The sequence below is a fragment of the Acanthisitta chloris genome, unplaced genomic scaffold (assembly GCF_000695815.1).
Source record: "Acanthisitta chloris isolate BGI_N310 unplaced genomic scaffold, ASM69581v1 scaffold6633, whole genome shotgun sequence".
Classification (NCBI taxonomy): Eukaryota; Metazoa; Chordata; class Aves; order Passeriformes; family Acanthisittidae; genus Acanthisitta; species Acanthisitta chloris.
The window spans coordinates 23,646-36,818 of NW_008666481.1; the positions used below are offsets into that span (position 1 = coordinate 23,646).

General features: G+C 45.2%; 1 protein-coding gene across 1 annotated transcript; it reads left to right on the forward strand.

Moving 5' to 3' along the window:
- The first annotated feature begins 2,172 nt into the window (after positions 1 to 2,172).
- Positions 2,173 to 12,577, forward strand: MARCO (macrophage receptor with collagenous structure). The gene is made up of 15 exons (XM_009072129.1): positions 2,173 to 2,287; positions 3,270 to 3,371; positions 3,748 to 3,975; positions 4,393 to 4,430; positions 5,639 to 5,690; positions 6,054 to 6,161; positions 7,434 to 7,541; positions 7,661 to 7,705; positions 8,271 to 8,369; positions 8,465 to 8,518; positions 9,561 to 9,605; positions 9,714 to 9,821; positions 11,556 to 11,597; positions 11,942 to 12,118; positions 12,447 to 12,577. Exons 1-15 carry the CDS (start codon positions 2,173 to 2,175, stop codon positions 12,575 to 12,577), a joined length of 1,452 nt encoding a protein of 483 aa, XP_009070377.1.
- The last annotated feature ends 596 nt before the right edge of the window (positions 12,578 to 13,173 follow it).

The window sequence follows — 13,173 nt, forward strand, 5'->3', positions numbered from 1 at the left end:
TGCAGTCGGTGATGGTGCAGTGAGAAATGAAAGGCAGCAGAAAGCAGGGTGGGAGCAGCAGCAGTGAGCACACTCAAAGGCTGAGCCAGAGTGCTGGTACATGACCTCTGGCAACCATGGCATGGCTGAGACCCCTAGCATCATGTGCACTGGGAATCTGCTGCCTGTTTGCAGAGGCTGACATCCAGATAGAAATACACCTTAACACTGACAGGCAGCTCACCTGAGTGATGGAAATGTAGCAGCTCACAGAGTGGCATGGGGTCACAGCAGATAAAAATAAAGTTTTGTCCAACTGGATAGGCAACCTCAGCTGGTGGCAAAGTCAGAGGGATCATGACTTTATTCCCAAAAGTGAAGAACTGGACTTCAAACCCTGAAGCAGTGCAGATCAGGACTGTCAAAATCAAACTTGTGGTTTTGCACCCATGCCATCTGGGCCTCTGAGAGTGCCATGGTCACAGCATGGCTATGAGTGGTGTGAAAACTGTCTGAACTTCTCAGGGAAGGAGGGCACAAAGGTCTCATTGTGCCTTTTGTCTTTAGAAGGGCTTTTGAGAACTACAGCTGCCAGCATATTTTTAATACTTTGAAGTCAAATGAATTTGACTAGAAGTATTATTAAAAGCCCCTCTGCTGTAGGTCAGCTCTCTGCTTGCACCTGAATCACATCCATCCCTATAAACATCCACTTGGGAGCACAAGTGTAGCCATTCACAGCTCATCACCCAGCCCAGCAAAAATTGATGGCTTTGGGCTTGTGTGGAGTGGTCAGCTGAACCACCCAAACCATCAGAAATAGGCTAGATAAGAGCCCTTACCTGAGAGAGGAGGTGATGCCACTAAGGAAGAGGATACACAAGCAGTTACAATGGCTTAGCTGATTGGTGGTAACCACTCAAACCACCCTAATTCAAAGGGGGTATTTGAGCCCTTTGCAACAACACAAATTATCCCAATTCCTACACAGTATAGCAGTATGTATGACAATAGAGGATTTCTCTTTCTCTCTGCTGGTGACAAACCAGGTCATAGCTGCACAAGCACATTTGAAAGGAGAACACAGAAGTGGATTTAAAAATCCCCACATATTTTTGGTTTAAGTCTTTCAGAGATCCATATGTCAGGTGTAGAACAGAGGGCTTCACTCCGCACTGGGGAGTCACGGTGTGGATTTCCAGCTCACCTCCCCCTGAAGCTTATGCCACGCTTTATTCCATGGACAAGCAAAGTGGTGATGACACAGCAGCCCCAGGGATGAACATGGACCTGCAGCCTGGGATACAACCCTGTGACAAGGACTGCCCTGCACCTTGGAGAGGGCAGCACGTGTCAGCAGCAGTGTGGGTACGGAGGACTCTGCCCAGCACCTACCAACGGCTCCTGCCTATGGGCTTGGGTGAGTCACTTTGCTTTGCAAAATCAAAATCATACATGACACAAATGAAGATGCCAAAAGCCATGGTGAGGTCTGCAGGGGTGAGTTTTATAGGACATGAACAAAGAAATAGTGAGGAGATTTGTGTCCATGGGTATAGAAAACAGGTCAGGGAGGAAGCAGGGGCTGGAGAGACCTCGGCAAGGAGGCTGCATGTGTCTCTTCTCCATATCATCCCAAACCCATTTGGGCTTCAGCATCCCCCATCTCACCGTCATTTGCTTGTCTTTACAACTCCTGATTCTTTCCCTCCTTGCACTTCAGCCATGCACCACCACTAAGGTGTCATCTTGGTGCAAGTTACTGTGTTTCACTATGATAAAGTGCTTAACCTCCTCTCCCAGGGGATGGATCTCCAAGGTAACATTGAACATGGGATCTCCTTGGCTACATGAGGAGGTTTACTTGTGCTAGGAACAAAATGTACACCTCATGCCTAACCACTCCATAGTGCAGGATGTTGGATAACTCTGGGTTGAACCTCTTTCAGGATCCTGCCCAAGGCTCCATGGACTCCAAGTGAGTACACGAGAGCAGCTGAACATCTTAGCTGTGGGATTTTTTGAGGAACTGTTCAAATTACCACATCAGACTTCTCAGTACTCTATAAAAACTGAGCAGATAGGAAATGCATATCAGAAAGCTTATCAAACCAGGAGGCAGAGAAGAAGTCCCTTCAGTTCTTTATTGTCCATAATCTGACAAGGCTTTAGGTTAGCCACAAGAAATTTGTCATGAAAATTAAAGACACATATGGGGAAGATGGAAATGCGAGCGATATGAACACTTTCAGTATTTCAGACAAGCTTGGGTTTGCCTCTGCTGCTACCACAACCTTTCAGATAAGTGGTAAGGTTTCTTTTTATTAAATGGATTTAAATGGATTTTATCTGGTCTAAAACAACACATAAAAATGAAATATGGCATATTAAATGCTTTTAACAGTGATTTTGCTAGTAAATTCATTGCCATTTAAAAACAGAAGTATGTGAAAATGTCCTTTCTAGCCAAAAGGTGATGCTGAGCATCAGAAAAAAGATTATTTTCCTGGTTTAGAAAATGTCTAATTTTCTTAAGTAAAACTTTCATCTCTTAATTATTAAGATGCTAAAATCACCAGACCCAATAAAAAAAATGTAAGTTTATGAATTTTTAGCTGAATATAAATACTTCATTGCTGACTAAACCATTCTATTGTAAAACTAATTAAAACATTGTACTTTTTAAAAACCAAGTCTTTAAACTCCTGATTTCATTACTTTGGAAAAACCCCACTCAATTAAGAGCAACTTACTGAGTGTCTGAAGTAGCTATTAATGCTTCTGAAATACTTCTTTCTCCCTGAAGCTCAGAATTCAACAAAGCAGTTTATTTCTTTAACACTCACCGGCAATGAATTATTTTAAATATTATGCCTTGTTTCCATTTGTTCTGCAGTTCAGTTCACTACTGATTTTTCATTTGTTTTGATGCATACATGCATTGCTGTTGGAATCACATGTATGTGGTGCTCTGGACGGAGAGGGCATTGCTTTGAGCCACCTCCTGAATGGCAGCCTGAGACAACTAAAAGCAATGGGAACAGGGAGTTTGATGCAGAAAGGGGAGAACCACTGCATTCATGTTGTTATAGGCTGCATTAAGTCTTGATGCAGTGCAGAGCCTGGAGGAGAAGAAGGCAGCCTGCCTCTCACAGAGGGACCTTGCTGCTCCCTATCACTGGAAAGCACTGCCAGTTTTTTTGTGGTCAAGCCTGAAATGGTTGGAAGCGAACAGAGATTGTAGGGGAAAGATGTGAGAAGATGCCTACTGTACTTCTGTTCATTTTTAGAGCCTCAAAGCCAAAGAAAGCCATCCACATGCTGTGCTCGGACAGCCCTTGGCATCTACCTGCTGCTGCTGACGGCTGGCCAGGGGCTGCTGGTGTACAAAGGTAATGCTACAACCTCACTGTGGGTTTGACATCAAAAAAGAGCTTTTCTGGGTGCTCTTGGGGGCAAAAACCAAATGGAAATGAGCACACAGATCGGAAACCTCTGAGGGAGCACAGAGCTCCTCTGCACACCACAAGGCAAAGCAGACGCTGCAGGAAACCATTTCCCCACCCCATATATGTGCTTTGCATTTGCAAAAGCACTCCCAGCTGCACTCCTGGCTGCAGCAAGGACTGGCACATGAAAACCACCTCCCCAAGTCAAACAGGGGTGGTCTTTATCCTAGAGTGTCCTCCACAGGTGCCGAGGAACTGCCCTGCCAAAGAACCAGACCAGGCAGGGAATATTCACTGCACGGGGTTTTTGTTTCCTCAGTGTTTATGATGCAGACAGAAATAATGAAACTTCAAGAACAAAATGCCACCTATACAGAAGAGATTCTGGAAAGCTATGCCAACAAAATGATTTTGGGGAAAAGCTCTTCTGAGATACACATGGAACATGAAGAAAACTGGAGGAGAAGCTTAGAAGAGGAAATCACCATAATTAAAAGCAGCAACACAAACCTGATGATGATGATGAACAACATCACCCTGGTTGCAGGTATGGTTCCATTCCTCCGTGCTGGCTACACAGTGGGGAGAGCTGGCTCCTCTACACCTTTGGCAAAGCTGGGCTAAAAACCTAGTTTAGATCAACCAGTAACTAGGGCAAGATTTGATCTTCCTGTTAGTTAGTGATGCCCCAGTGCCCAGGGTTGGACTCAGCTGCAGACACTGTGGTTGGTGAGATGGACATACCTGCAGGACCTGGAGCCCTTCCCTGTGCAGACCCCTGGATCCCACTGCAGCTGCACATGTGGCTCTGTGCTCCTCTTCCCTCCCACAGCTTGCAGACTTGGACTCTGGTTGCCCTCTAAAAGGCATCTTTAGCCTAAACCTCAAGCCTGTCAATACCATACTGTTATGTTCCTCACTGAGTGCTGACTACTGAAAAATATCCATTAAATATTTATTTCAGGGCCTCCTGGAAGCAAAGGAGATCCTGGTCCACCAGGTATGTTGGTAAATGAGCCACAACTTTTCCTCTTTTTCTCTTTCTTGTTTTTTTCATCTAAGAGACCTTAAGTGAGGATTTGGGATTTTAGTTTCTAGACCCAGACCCTACCCAATGTGCAAACACCCAAAGCCCTTGCCAGAAGGAGACCTGCTGTACCTTTTGACCCATCCTCTGGAAGCCTTGACCAGCCTGAGTGCTCCCACAGAGCTGGATGACCATTATGGAGGAGTATTTTTGCTCTGCCTCCTCACTGATACCTGACCAGAAAAGCTCAGATGTGATGGAGGAACTGTACCTGGTTATTATCTGCACTAACCATCCCAAATCTCCATGTGAGACAAGAGAGGACCAGTGAGGGGATTTATCTGCATCCCACAACGAGCAAATAGCTAGGTTTTCTGCTCCAGACATAACAAGTCCTGCTGTCTAGGGCAGCTCAAGGAGACCACCACAGTCCCTGCTCTACAGGGCCACAGATGAACAGTGCATGTAACTGACAGTGACAGATTTTGGAACTTGCTCACCCTGCCCCTAGGAAAACAATGGCACATACCCAGGAATGAGCTAGGAGTGCAAGGGCTCCTCTCCACAGTCACAGACAAGCTGCTGCCCTGGGTACCTGAGAGTTTGGGTAAAACTACACCTGCTGCAGGAGATAAATGTCTCTAGACTGTGAGGATGCAGCAAGTCCTGACCTAATGCTGGCTCCACTTGGAGCAGAAATCGGGCTAGGCAAATTTCTATGATCCAATGATGATGACCTAAGATATAACCCTTGTTAGGTCAGGTCTGTATCTCATCCTTCTCTACTTCTTGGCTACAGTGATGAGCTTTACTGAAGAAAAAAAAAGTTTTAAATCATGTTTTCATATCTTCCTGGCTGCACTTAGAACATTGAAAGAGCACCTCCAGCCAAGCAGTGTTATCACACATCAGAGCCCAATAGTTCAGTGCATTTTCTTGAAAGATCTCCCTAATGGTCCCCATGAGCTGGGCTTGGCTGGAAGACAGCTGGCCCCTGCCCAGCCATGCACTCAGCTGCGCTCCAAGGACTTTACTCAAGTGGTTGTGCTGGTCCCTGCCAGCTGAAGATTGGTCTCACTGGTGACCAAAACCACGTGCACAAAGGATGATTAAAAAATTTATCTCTTCTTCTTAGCCATTACTGTGAATAGATGATGTGTGTCAGCTGATATATGTATTTTACATTTCAGGGCTACGGGGACCACCAGGGACAAAGGGAGACCAAGGAATCCAAGGTAAGGCTTTTCTGACACCTGAATTACTTCTGTGAATGAACATAAAGTCCCTTTATGGATGATTTTATGAGCAATCTTGACCTCAGTCAAGGTGTAAGTCAGTAAGAATGTCATTGGAGTTGAAGGAAATAAGCCTATATAAAGCTAATGTGAGCAAAAGCAAAACTTAGATGGAAAAGATCTTATTTTAAAAGTCAATGTGCAATAGCCACAGTGGGCCAGTTTCCCACTGCCATCAGCACCACTCAAGTGCATGAAGAGCAGAGTTTGGCTCGTGTCTTCTGCTGAGCTGTGTGCCCTGATGCTGCATTCACAAGACACAGCATCCAGTGAAGCATCAGAAAAGTGATATTGTCCTCGTAGGCTTACATGGACCACAGGGTGCAAAGGGGAGCAAAGGAGATCCTGGTCCTGCTGGAGCAAGTGGTGTACCAGGAGTGAGAGGAGAAAAGGGAGACAAGGGACTTTCAGGTAAGACTTCTTTATTATCTCAACATTTTAAAGATTCTCCCATGTATTTCTATTTAAACTCATTCTACATAAAACACCAGAAGAAATATTCATAGGTTAGTATTTCATAAAAATCCAGGCAGCCCTGAGCATGGTTTGCCAGTCAATGAGGGAGCTGGATGAACAGGACACTCGACCTGTTCTGAAGGGGTTTCTTTCATGTCATGCTCCAGCAAAGCTCCCAAAGGAGGGCTAAGGGAAGGGGCCATGCAAAATGTTGACTCTGCACCATGGGATTCTCTTTATAGAGTGACCTTTGTCTAATGAAAGCCACAGAAATTCAATTATCAGCCTATCCTAGATTAAAGCAGCAATGTTTGCAGTAGGATTTTCATGGTATAAAATAATACAATATAATTTATATGCACAAGCATGTGGATGCTAGTCCTCATTTTAGTGAAACCTCTTTCTGAGAGTTTTATCTTACATAAGCCTGACATTATACATTAAGCAGAAGAGTTATGCACTGTGTTTCTCCCATGTAACAAGCAATAGAGGACATCTCCTGGATAGCTGTTACTCAGTGGTCTCACATGGGCTGAAAGCAGGATAGAAAAAGAAAGCAGGTAATGTGTGCCATACAGAGCAGGGAGGGCAGCTGGACAGTTGATAAGAGCTTCATCAGATCTTCTGTCAGATCCCACATGCTCCAGTGCACTCATTAGCACAAGTTTCTCCAGAAGAAAAAAGTGAATGTAGGAGGAATACCAAAAGGCAAGTATTTTGGAATAATTCTGGAGCAGAAAGATGCAGGAGATCTAAGTCTTTAAATGAGGCACTTTCAAGTAATTTAGCTTTTTAAGAGCATGCTGGTCACCTGCTCAGAGGTGAAAACGCCAAGAGAAGATGAGGTAACTAAGAACAGAGCTGTCCTGTATCTCCACTGTGGCTAGGAGAAGTGAAGCCTGCAGACTGCAACAGGGGATATTTAACTAGAGGAAAAAACATTCTAGTGGTAGGGATAGTTTTGAGAATAGACTGGAGAGGTATCATGGCACCACTGCAAGTCTTTGACAGCAGGTCAGACAAACATCTGGCTAGACAGAGCCAGAGATGGATCAGACAGACCAGCTCTGTTCTTACACAGTTTTACAGGAACGCTACTGGATGCTAAATGCAGGTGTGAGGCCAGACTTTGCTACTGGTGTGGCTAGACAGAGATGCTCCACAAGCTTCAATGACAATGAAACTGGATTTTTTTTTAATTTATACGTGTGCTGTGCTGTTTGATAGGTCTTCAAGGACCAAAAGGTGACACAGGAGAGAAGGGAGACCCTGGGCCCCGTGGAGCCATGGGTCCTCAGGGACATCAAGGAGTTCCAGGACTACCAGGTTTCAATGGTAAGTGCAGAGGACACAATGTGACCCACCATCAGTACCCACGTGCTGTGGTGCAGCACTGCCCTAGCTGAAGCATTGGGCTAAACTTCATTATCACTGATGCTAGAATGTTGTTACAGGTAGCACGGGGATGCCTGGACCTCCAGGGCAGAAGGGAGAGGCAGGTAAGCAGTACAGAAGGTGCAGTTTGTTCTAGAGATGTAAGACTACATCTCTTTTAGATGGTACTCCATGACAAGGAAAACTGCAGCCAGTCTAGATCCCAGCATGGGTAAGAGAAGATGATGATGAGACGAAGAAACGATGCCAATGTTCTGACATGGTGCAAACTCACCCTGCAGCCTTGGCTGTTTCATCTGAGCCTCACTCACTCACTGTGCAGGAGACTGAGAGGGAAAGAAGTGTCCTGTACTGTGGAGGGCCATGTCTTCTTTCCTGACGTGTGCATACACAAGGGAAGAAATTGGCTGCTCTTTTTTTGGAAAGCACTTGTGCATTTCAAGGCTGTGAGGACCTGGGTCCATACAGCTTCTCAATCCAGATCATCACTCACTGCAGATTAGCACTACCAAGGGGAAGATTATGATTCAGAGACCCAGCATTTGTTTTGCCTTCATAGGGTCGATTCAGTCTGCACAACACAGGGACTGGTGATTGACCTACCATTTTTTTTGCCTCCTTCATGTGTTGTGTTACATTTCATATGTGCTGCTTTCCCTCAATCTCAAGGTGTACCTGGACAGCGTGGACCTGTGGGAAGTCCTGGACTTGAAGGGAGACCTGGTCAGAAAGGGGAGAAGGGGAACCAGGGGCCCATAGGTAGCCCAGGTACAACACTACTCAAACCTACAATTCACTGACCTCCTACTCTGGCCTCATTTTGTGTGATGGCTTCACCCTTACTGATTTGGTTTTAATTTTAGGAGTACCTGGCATTGCTGGACCCAGAGGTGAAAAGGGAGATCAAGGAACATCAGGTAAAGGAGAATAAAGGGGTTGGGGTCAACAACATGCATCATGCAGGCACTGGAAAGTGAACTACAACAGCCAGGATGAGATTTGTTGAGTCCTGTTCTTGGAGTCCCAACCAATGCATCCCAGGATGTCATGGCAGTCCTGGACCTCTGCCATGCTGCTGGGGGGTGGCTACTCACTGGGAGGTTTTCTCTACCATCTGTAATAAGCATAAGAAAGTGATGTTGCCTGGATTTTTGTTTAAACAGAAAACACACAAACAAAGCAGCAGTTTAAGATGAATCAAACAATAAGCCCCCTTACCCTGGAGCTAAAGACAAATGTTTCTGTCTGTAAATCTGATGGGGAAGGATATTCACCAGTAAGTATCTGTCCTGGGCTCCTCTGTAGCATTGAAGGATGAAGTATCTTCAGAGGCCAACTTAGGGCACATAACCAAGGCCTTTTCTTTGACATTCCACATGAAGAAAGCCACCTCTCTGTCCCAGGCATAGGGTGACATTCTGCAGTACAAATCTTTTCTGGTGAACTTCTCTTGATTCAGCCTTTTTAATCCTGAATTTATAGAGTACACACAACCTCTCATGTCCATCAGGAGGTGACCAAAGTCCAAGTGCTGCACCTTTCTGCCTTCATTGACACCTGGATTGTAGGGATAGGAGTTACCTGGCCCAGTGTTATGTGCTTGCATATGTCTGATCTAAATTTACATGTCTAGGCTCTCTATATGGTTAGTGAAGATCCACCCGGTGGGAGGGTCTCTATCCCATCAGTTCAGTTTATGATATGAAATAAATGTCCAGGAGTTGATCTCCTTCAGGAGAAGATGTTTCTCCACTGTCTATGTCTTCTTCTTTGACATGGTCTGCACTGAATATGATGTGAAATCAGATACCCAAATCAGAAATAGATGCCTGTAGTGTAGACACCTAAATTATATGAGTTAAAATCCATCATTAATACTGGTTTGCATAAGCTTTCATAAATGTATAAATATCAGTCTTATAAATGTGTGTATTTGTTTGTTTGTTTGTATGATCACAGGTGTTCCAGGGCTAAAGGGAGCAAAGGGAGATCAAGGCCTGCCAGGTAAACCTGTGTTTTACTGCATTCCACTTTTCGTGTCAATGTGAAATGCTTGTCCTGTTCTTTTCTTGGGAAGGATCAAAGGCAATAACTTTCTTGCTTTCCACCCAGGAGCCCCAGGCCCAAGTGGTCAAAAAGGAAGCAAGGGTGATAATGGCACTCAGGGTCCAAAAGGAGAACCTGGACTAAAAGGAGCCAAGGGAGACAGAGGACTTCCTGGTAAGGCTGTTGCCACAGAGTCTGTGGAGCTAATGGTGCATTTGGGTTCAGGACTATAGACCACAGATGGGCACAAGCTGTTCTGGGGCACATCTACAAACCTCATTTGGAGGAACTCAACAGACAGATCAGCCTTCCCAGAAGAGGAATACGCAGAGTGTCACGTACACCCCGGGAGGTGTGCTAAAATGTGCCAGTAAACAGATGCATTAGATTTTTCTGAAATCCCTGATCTCACAGAAAACTGGAACAATCCACGTTCCTCTTTCCATGTTCCTTTTTGCTTTGTACAGAGACATCTTGCAGCATACCATATCACCAGGATAAATCCCACATAAATGTGGCACTCAGGAACAGAGCATTGAGAACATCTAATAGTGAGGCTATTTAACTATGCCTTGCTAATTGTAGGACACACAAGTTGCTCAAAAGGGCTGATGCTAAGCTGCTCTCCATTCTTACCTCCCCGCTCCTTCCAATCAGAGAATATTTCCAAAACTCCTAAGACCTGTAGTAAAAAAACCCCAAACAGTAGTTATAACAGGCCATGGGAAGCAAACAGTGCTCCAGATGCTTTTTATTTCAATTTTTCACATAGAATGCTATAGGAATCCTCAGAAATGAAATAAACTAGGTCCTATGTGGGGCTTCTCTGTGCACTCCTCCTCTGGAGCTTTGCCTCTGGAAGAGGGGAAAAGTGTAACTGGGCTGGCTCCAGGCAAAGGACTGTCCTCTGGTTGGGTCATCTCCTGGTCCCCAGAAGGAGATGGCACACGGTGCTTTCTGTTTCTGGAGGTAGATTTTGTGGGAAGAGCTCGTTGGGTTTTTTTCAAACACTCCTGCTCTCCAGACCAGGATGCTGCACAGAAATGTGGAGGACTGTTGGGAGTAGCATTCTGCTGTCCCACGGGAATACCTGGAGAGCAAACCCCATGATATGGATCTTCCTGCAAGTACTTTGGAAGATCACAGAATCACAGAATATTCAGAGTTGGATGGGACTCATGAGGATCATCAAATCCAACTCTCAGCCCTGCACAGGATATCCCTGCCCTGAGAATCATGTGCCTAAGAGCATAGTCCAAATGCTTCCTGACTCTGTCAGGCTTGGTGCTGTGACCACTTCCCTGCAGAGTTTGTTCCAGTGCTCAAACACCCTCTAGGTGAAAAAGCTTCTTCTAATGTCTAACCTAAACCTACCCTTTACTATGACCACTTTTGGAAAGCACAAAGGCTATCAGAGACGTCATCTTGAAAGTAGCAGTGGGAATGAGATACATTTCCCACAAGTCCTGACTCTGTCAGGCTTGGTGCTGTGACCACTTCCCTGCAGAGTTTGTTCCAGTGCTCAAACACCCTCTAGGTGAAAAAGCTTCTTCTAATGTCTAACCTAAACCTACCCTTTACTATGACCACTTTTGGAAAGCACAAAGGCTATCAGAGACGTCATCTTGAAAGTAGCAGTGGGAATGAGATACATTTCCCACAAGTGAGTGGATGGAATTTTGAAAGTGTCTCTTTTCTTTGGTGACACATTAGGAAAACACTTCTGTATATTATCCTACTTTTCTTGCTACATTTCTTTTCCATACCCTTAGTCACTTAAGGGAGTTCATTTTCTACAACAAACAGAGCCTTCATATCTCTGACTCACACAAGTATTCAGAACAAGTTAATAACTGGATTTTCCCCAAACAGCTGTCAAATGTTTGCTTTTTTTAAAACTTGAAACAGGTTCCACAGGAGCAAAAGGGAGCAAAGGTGAAAAGGGAGAAGGTACTGTACTTTTATTTTTTCTTCTCTTATTTGCCTTCTGGCACCAAAGCTATCCAAGATCAGGACCAATGTCCTCTGCTGTGCACACAGCTGTGCACCCACAGCACAGCTAACAAAACTGAGCAGTCTGTGCTCTGAGCTGCAGCCTGGTGTCTCCAGATGTAGGATAGGGTCTTGAATTGTTTGGATTGGAGCTACCAGTAATTTCTGGTCACACCCTGGCTGCAGCCATGGAGATGGGAATATCTGTCTGGTTTGGGCAGTCACTGCTTCTGTCTTTCAATGTTTTTTTCCTTATGCCTGTATGACTTACAGAGTTATTTTCTTCTCCTCTGAAGTGTCAGTCAGCTACAGTCATCTTATACGACTTATGGGAGGGAACAAGAGGGGCCGTGTGGAAATCCTTCACGAAGGGACCTGGGGGACAATCTGTGACGATGGCTGGACCATCCAAGAGGCCAAAGTTGTGTGCCGAATGCTGGGATTCAGCCAGGCAGTCTCTGCCTTCACAGCCACGGCAGGTGAGTCCACAACAGCCTCCCACCTCCCCAGGCCTGGCATGGGTGGTAAAACACACCCAGAAAGCATCACAGCAAGGTCACTTACACAAGCAGCAGGAGAGTAAAGAGACTCTCTAGAGGGCAGCTCATTCCTCTTGGGATGAGGAAGCTGCATGTCAAGTGCTGCTTGAACTGTGCCCAAAGGCTTGATTTCCAACAAGCCAACCATGCAATCCAACACATGCCCACTATCCACAGGACTATCTTTAGAAAAAAAAGAAAAGCATATTCCTCTTTCTTTTGTCCAACAGTTTTTTATTTGTTTGCTTGTTTAATTCATCTTCCAAAGGCACTGGACAAATTTGGCTTGATGACCTGAACTGCAGTGGGAGTGAAATATCAATTTTCGAGTGCAGAAAGCCTGGCTGGGGTGTCCACAACTGTGCCCACAGTGAGGATGCTGGAGTGGAGTGTGTTTGATGGGACACAGTCTACCCTGGGAGCTGCTGCTGCTTTTTCTCTCTATGGGACTTTTCTTCATGACATGAACCCAATTTCATCAGGCTGTGCTTATAGTCTCTCTACCAGGTCATAAAAATATTGACAAAGAAAGTTGAATTTTTCATAAGTCAATAACAGTTGCAAGACCCACAGGTAACCTGAAGCATCCCAGCTGTCAGAAAACAATTGGAGCTCAGGTGTGTGCCAGTTCACAGCTTTTCCAGCTACCTTACATCAGCTCATCTGCAGGAGCTTGAGTGTGTGTGACCTCTACATCCACAGGGGGGGAGACGATCCATGTTAGCTTAGTGCAGTAAGAGAACAGGATCAGAAACAGGTAGTTACTGCAGCTGAGCTGGCTAGTCTGTCCTCATCACAGCACAGTTGTGAGCCTGAGCCTAAAACCCCCAGAGAAGTGCATACACCCAAGGCATCAAATGCTCAGAAATAATCAGAAGACCTCTCTGGCATGCAAGTATAAATATTCTCCAGAAATGATGCTTATCACAGGTTAAACTGCAAAAATAAGTGCCTGAGATCTAGGTGCCATACTATCCTGGTTTAGCACAGCCCTT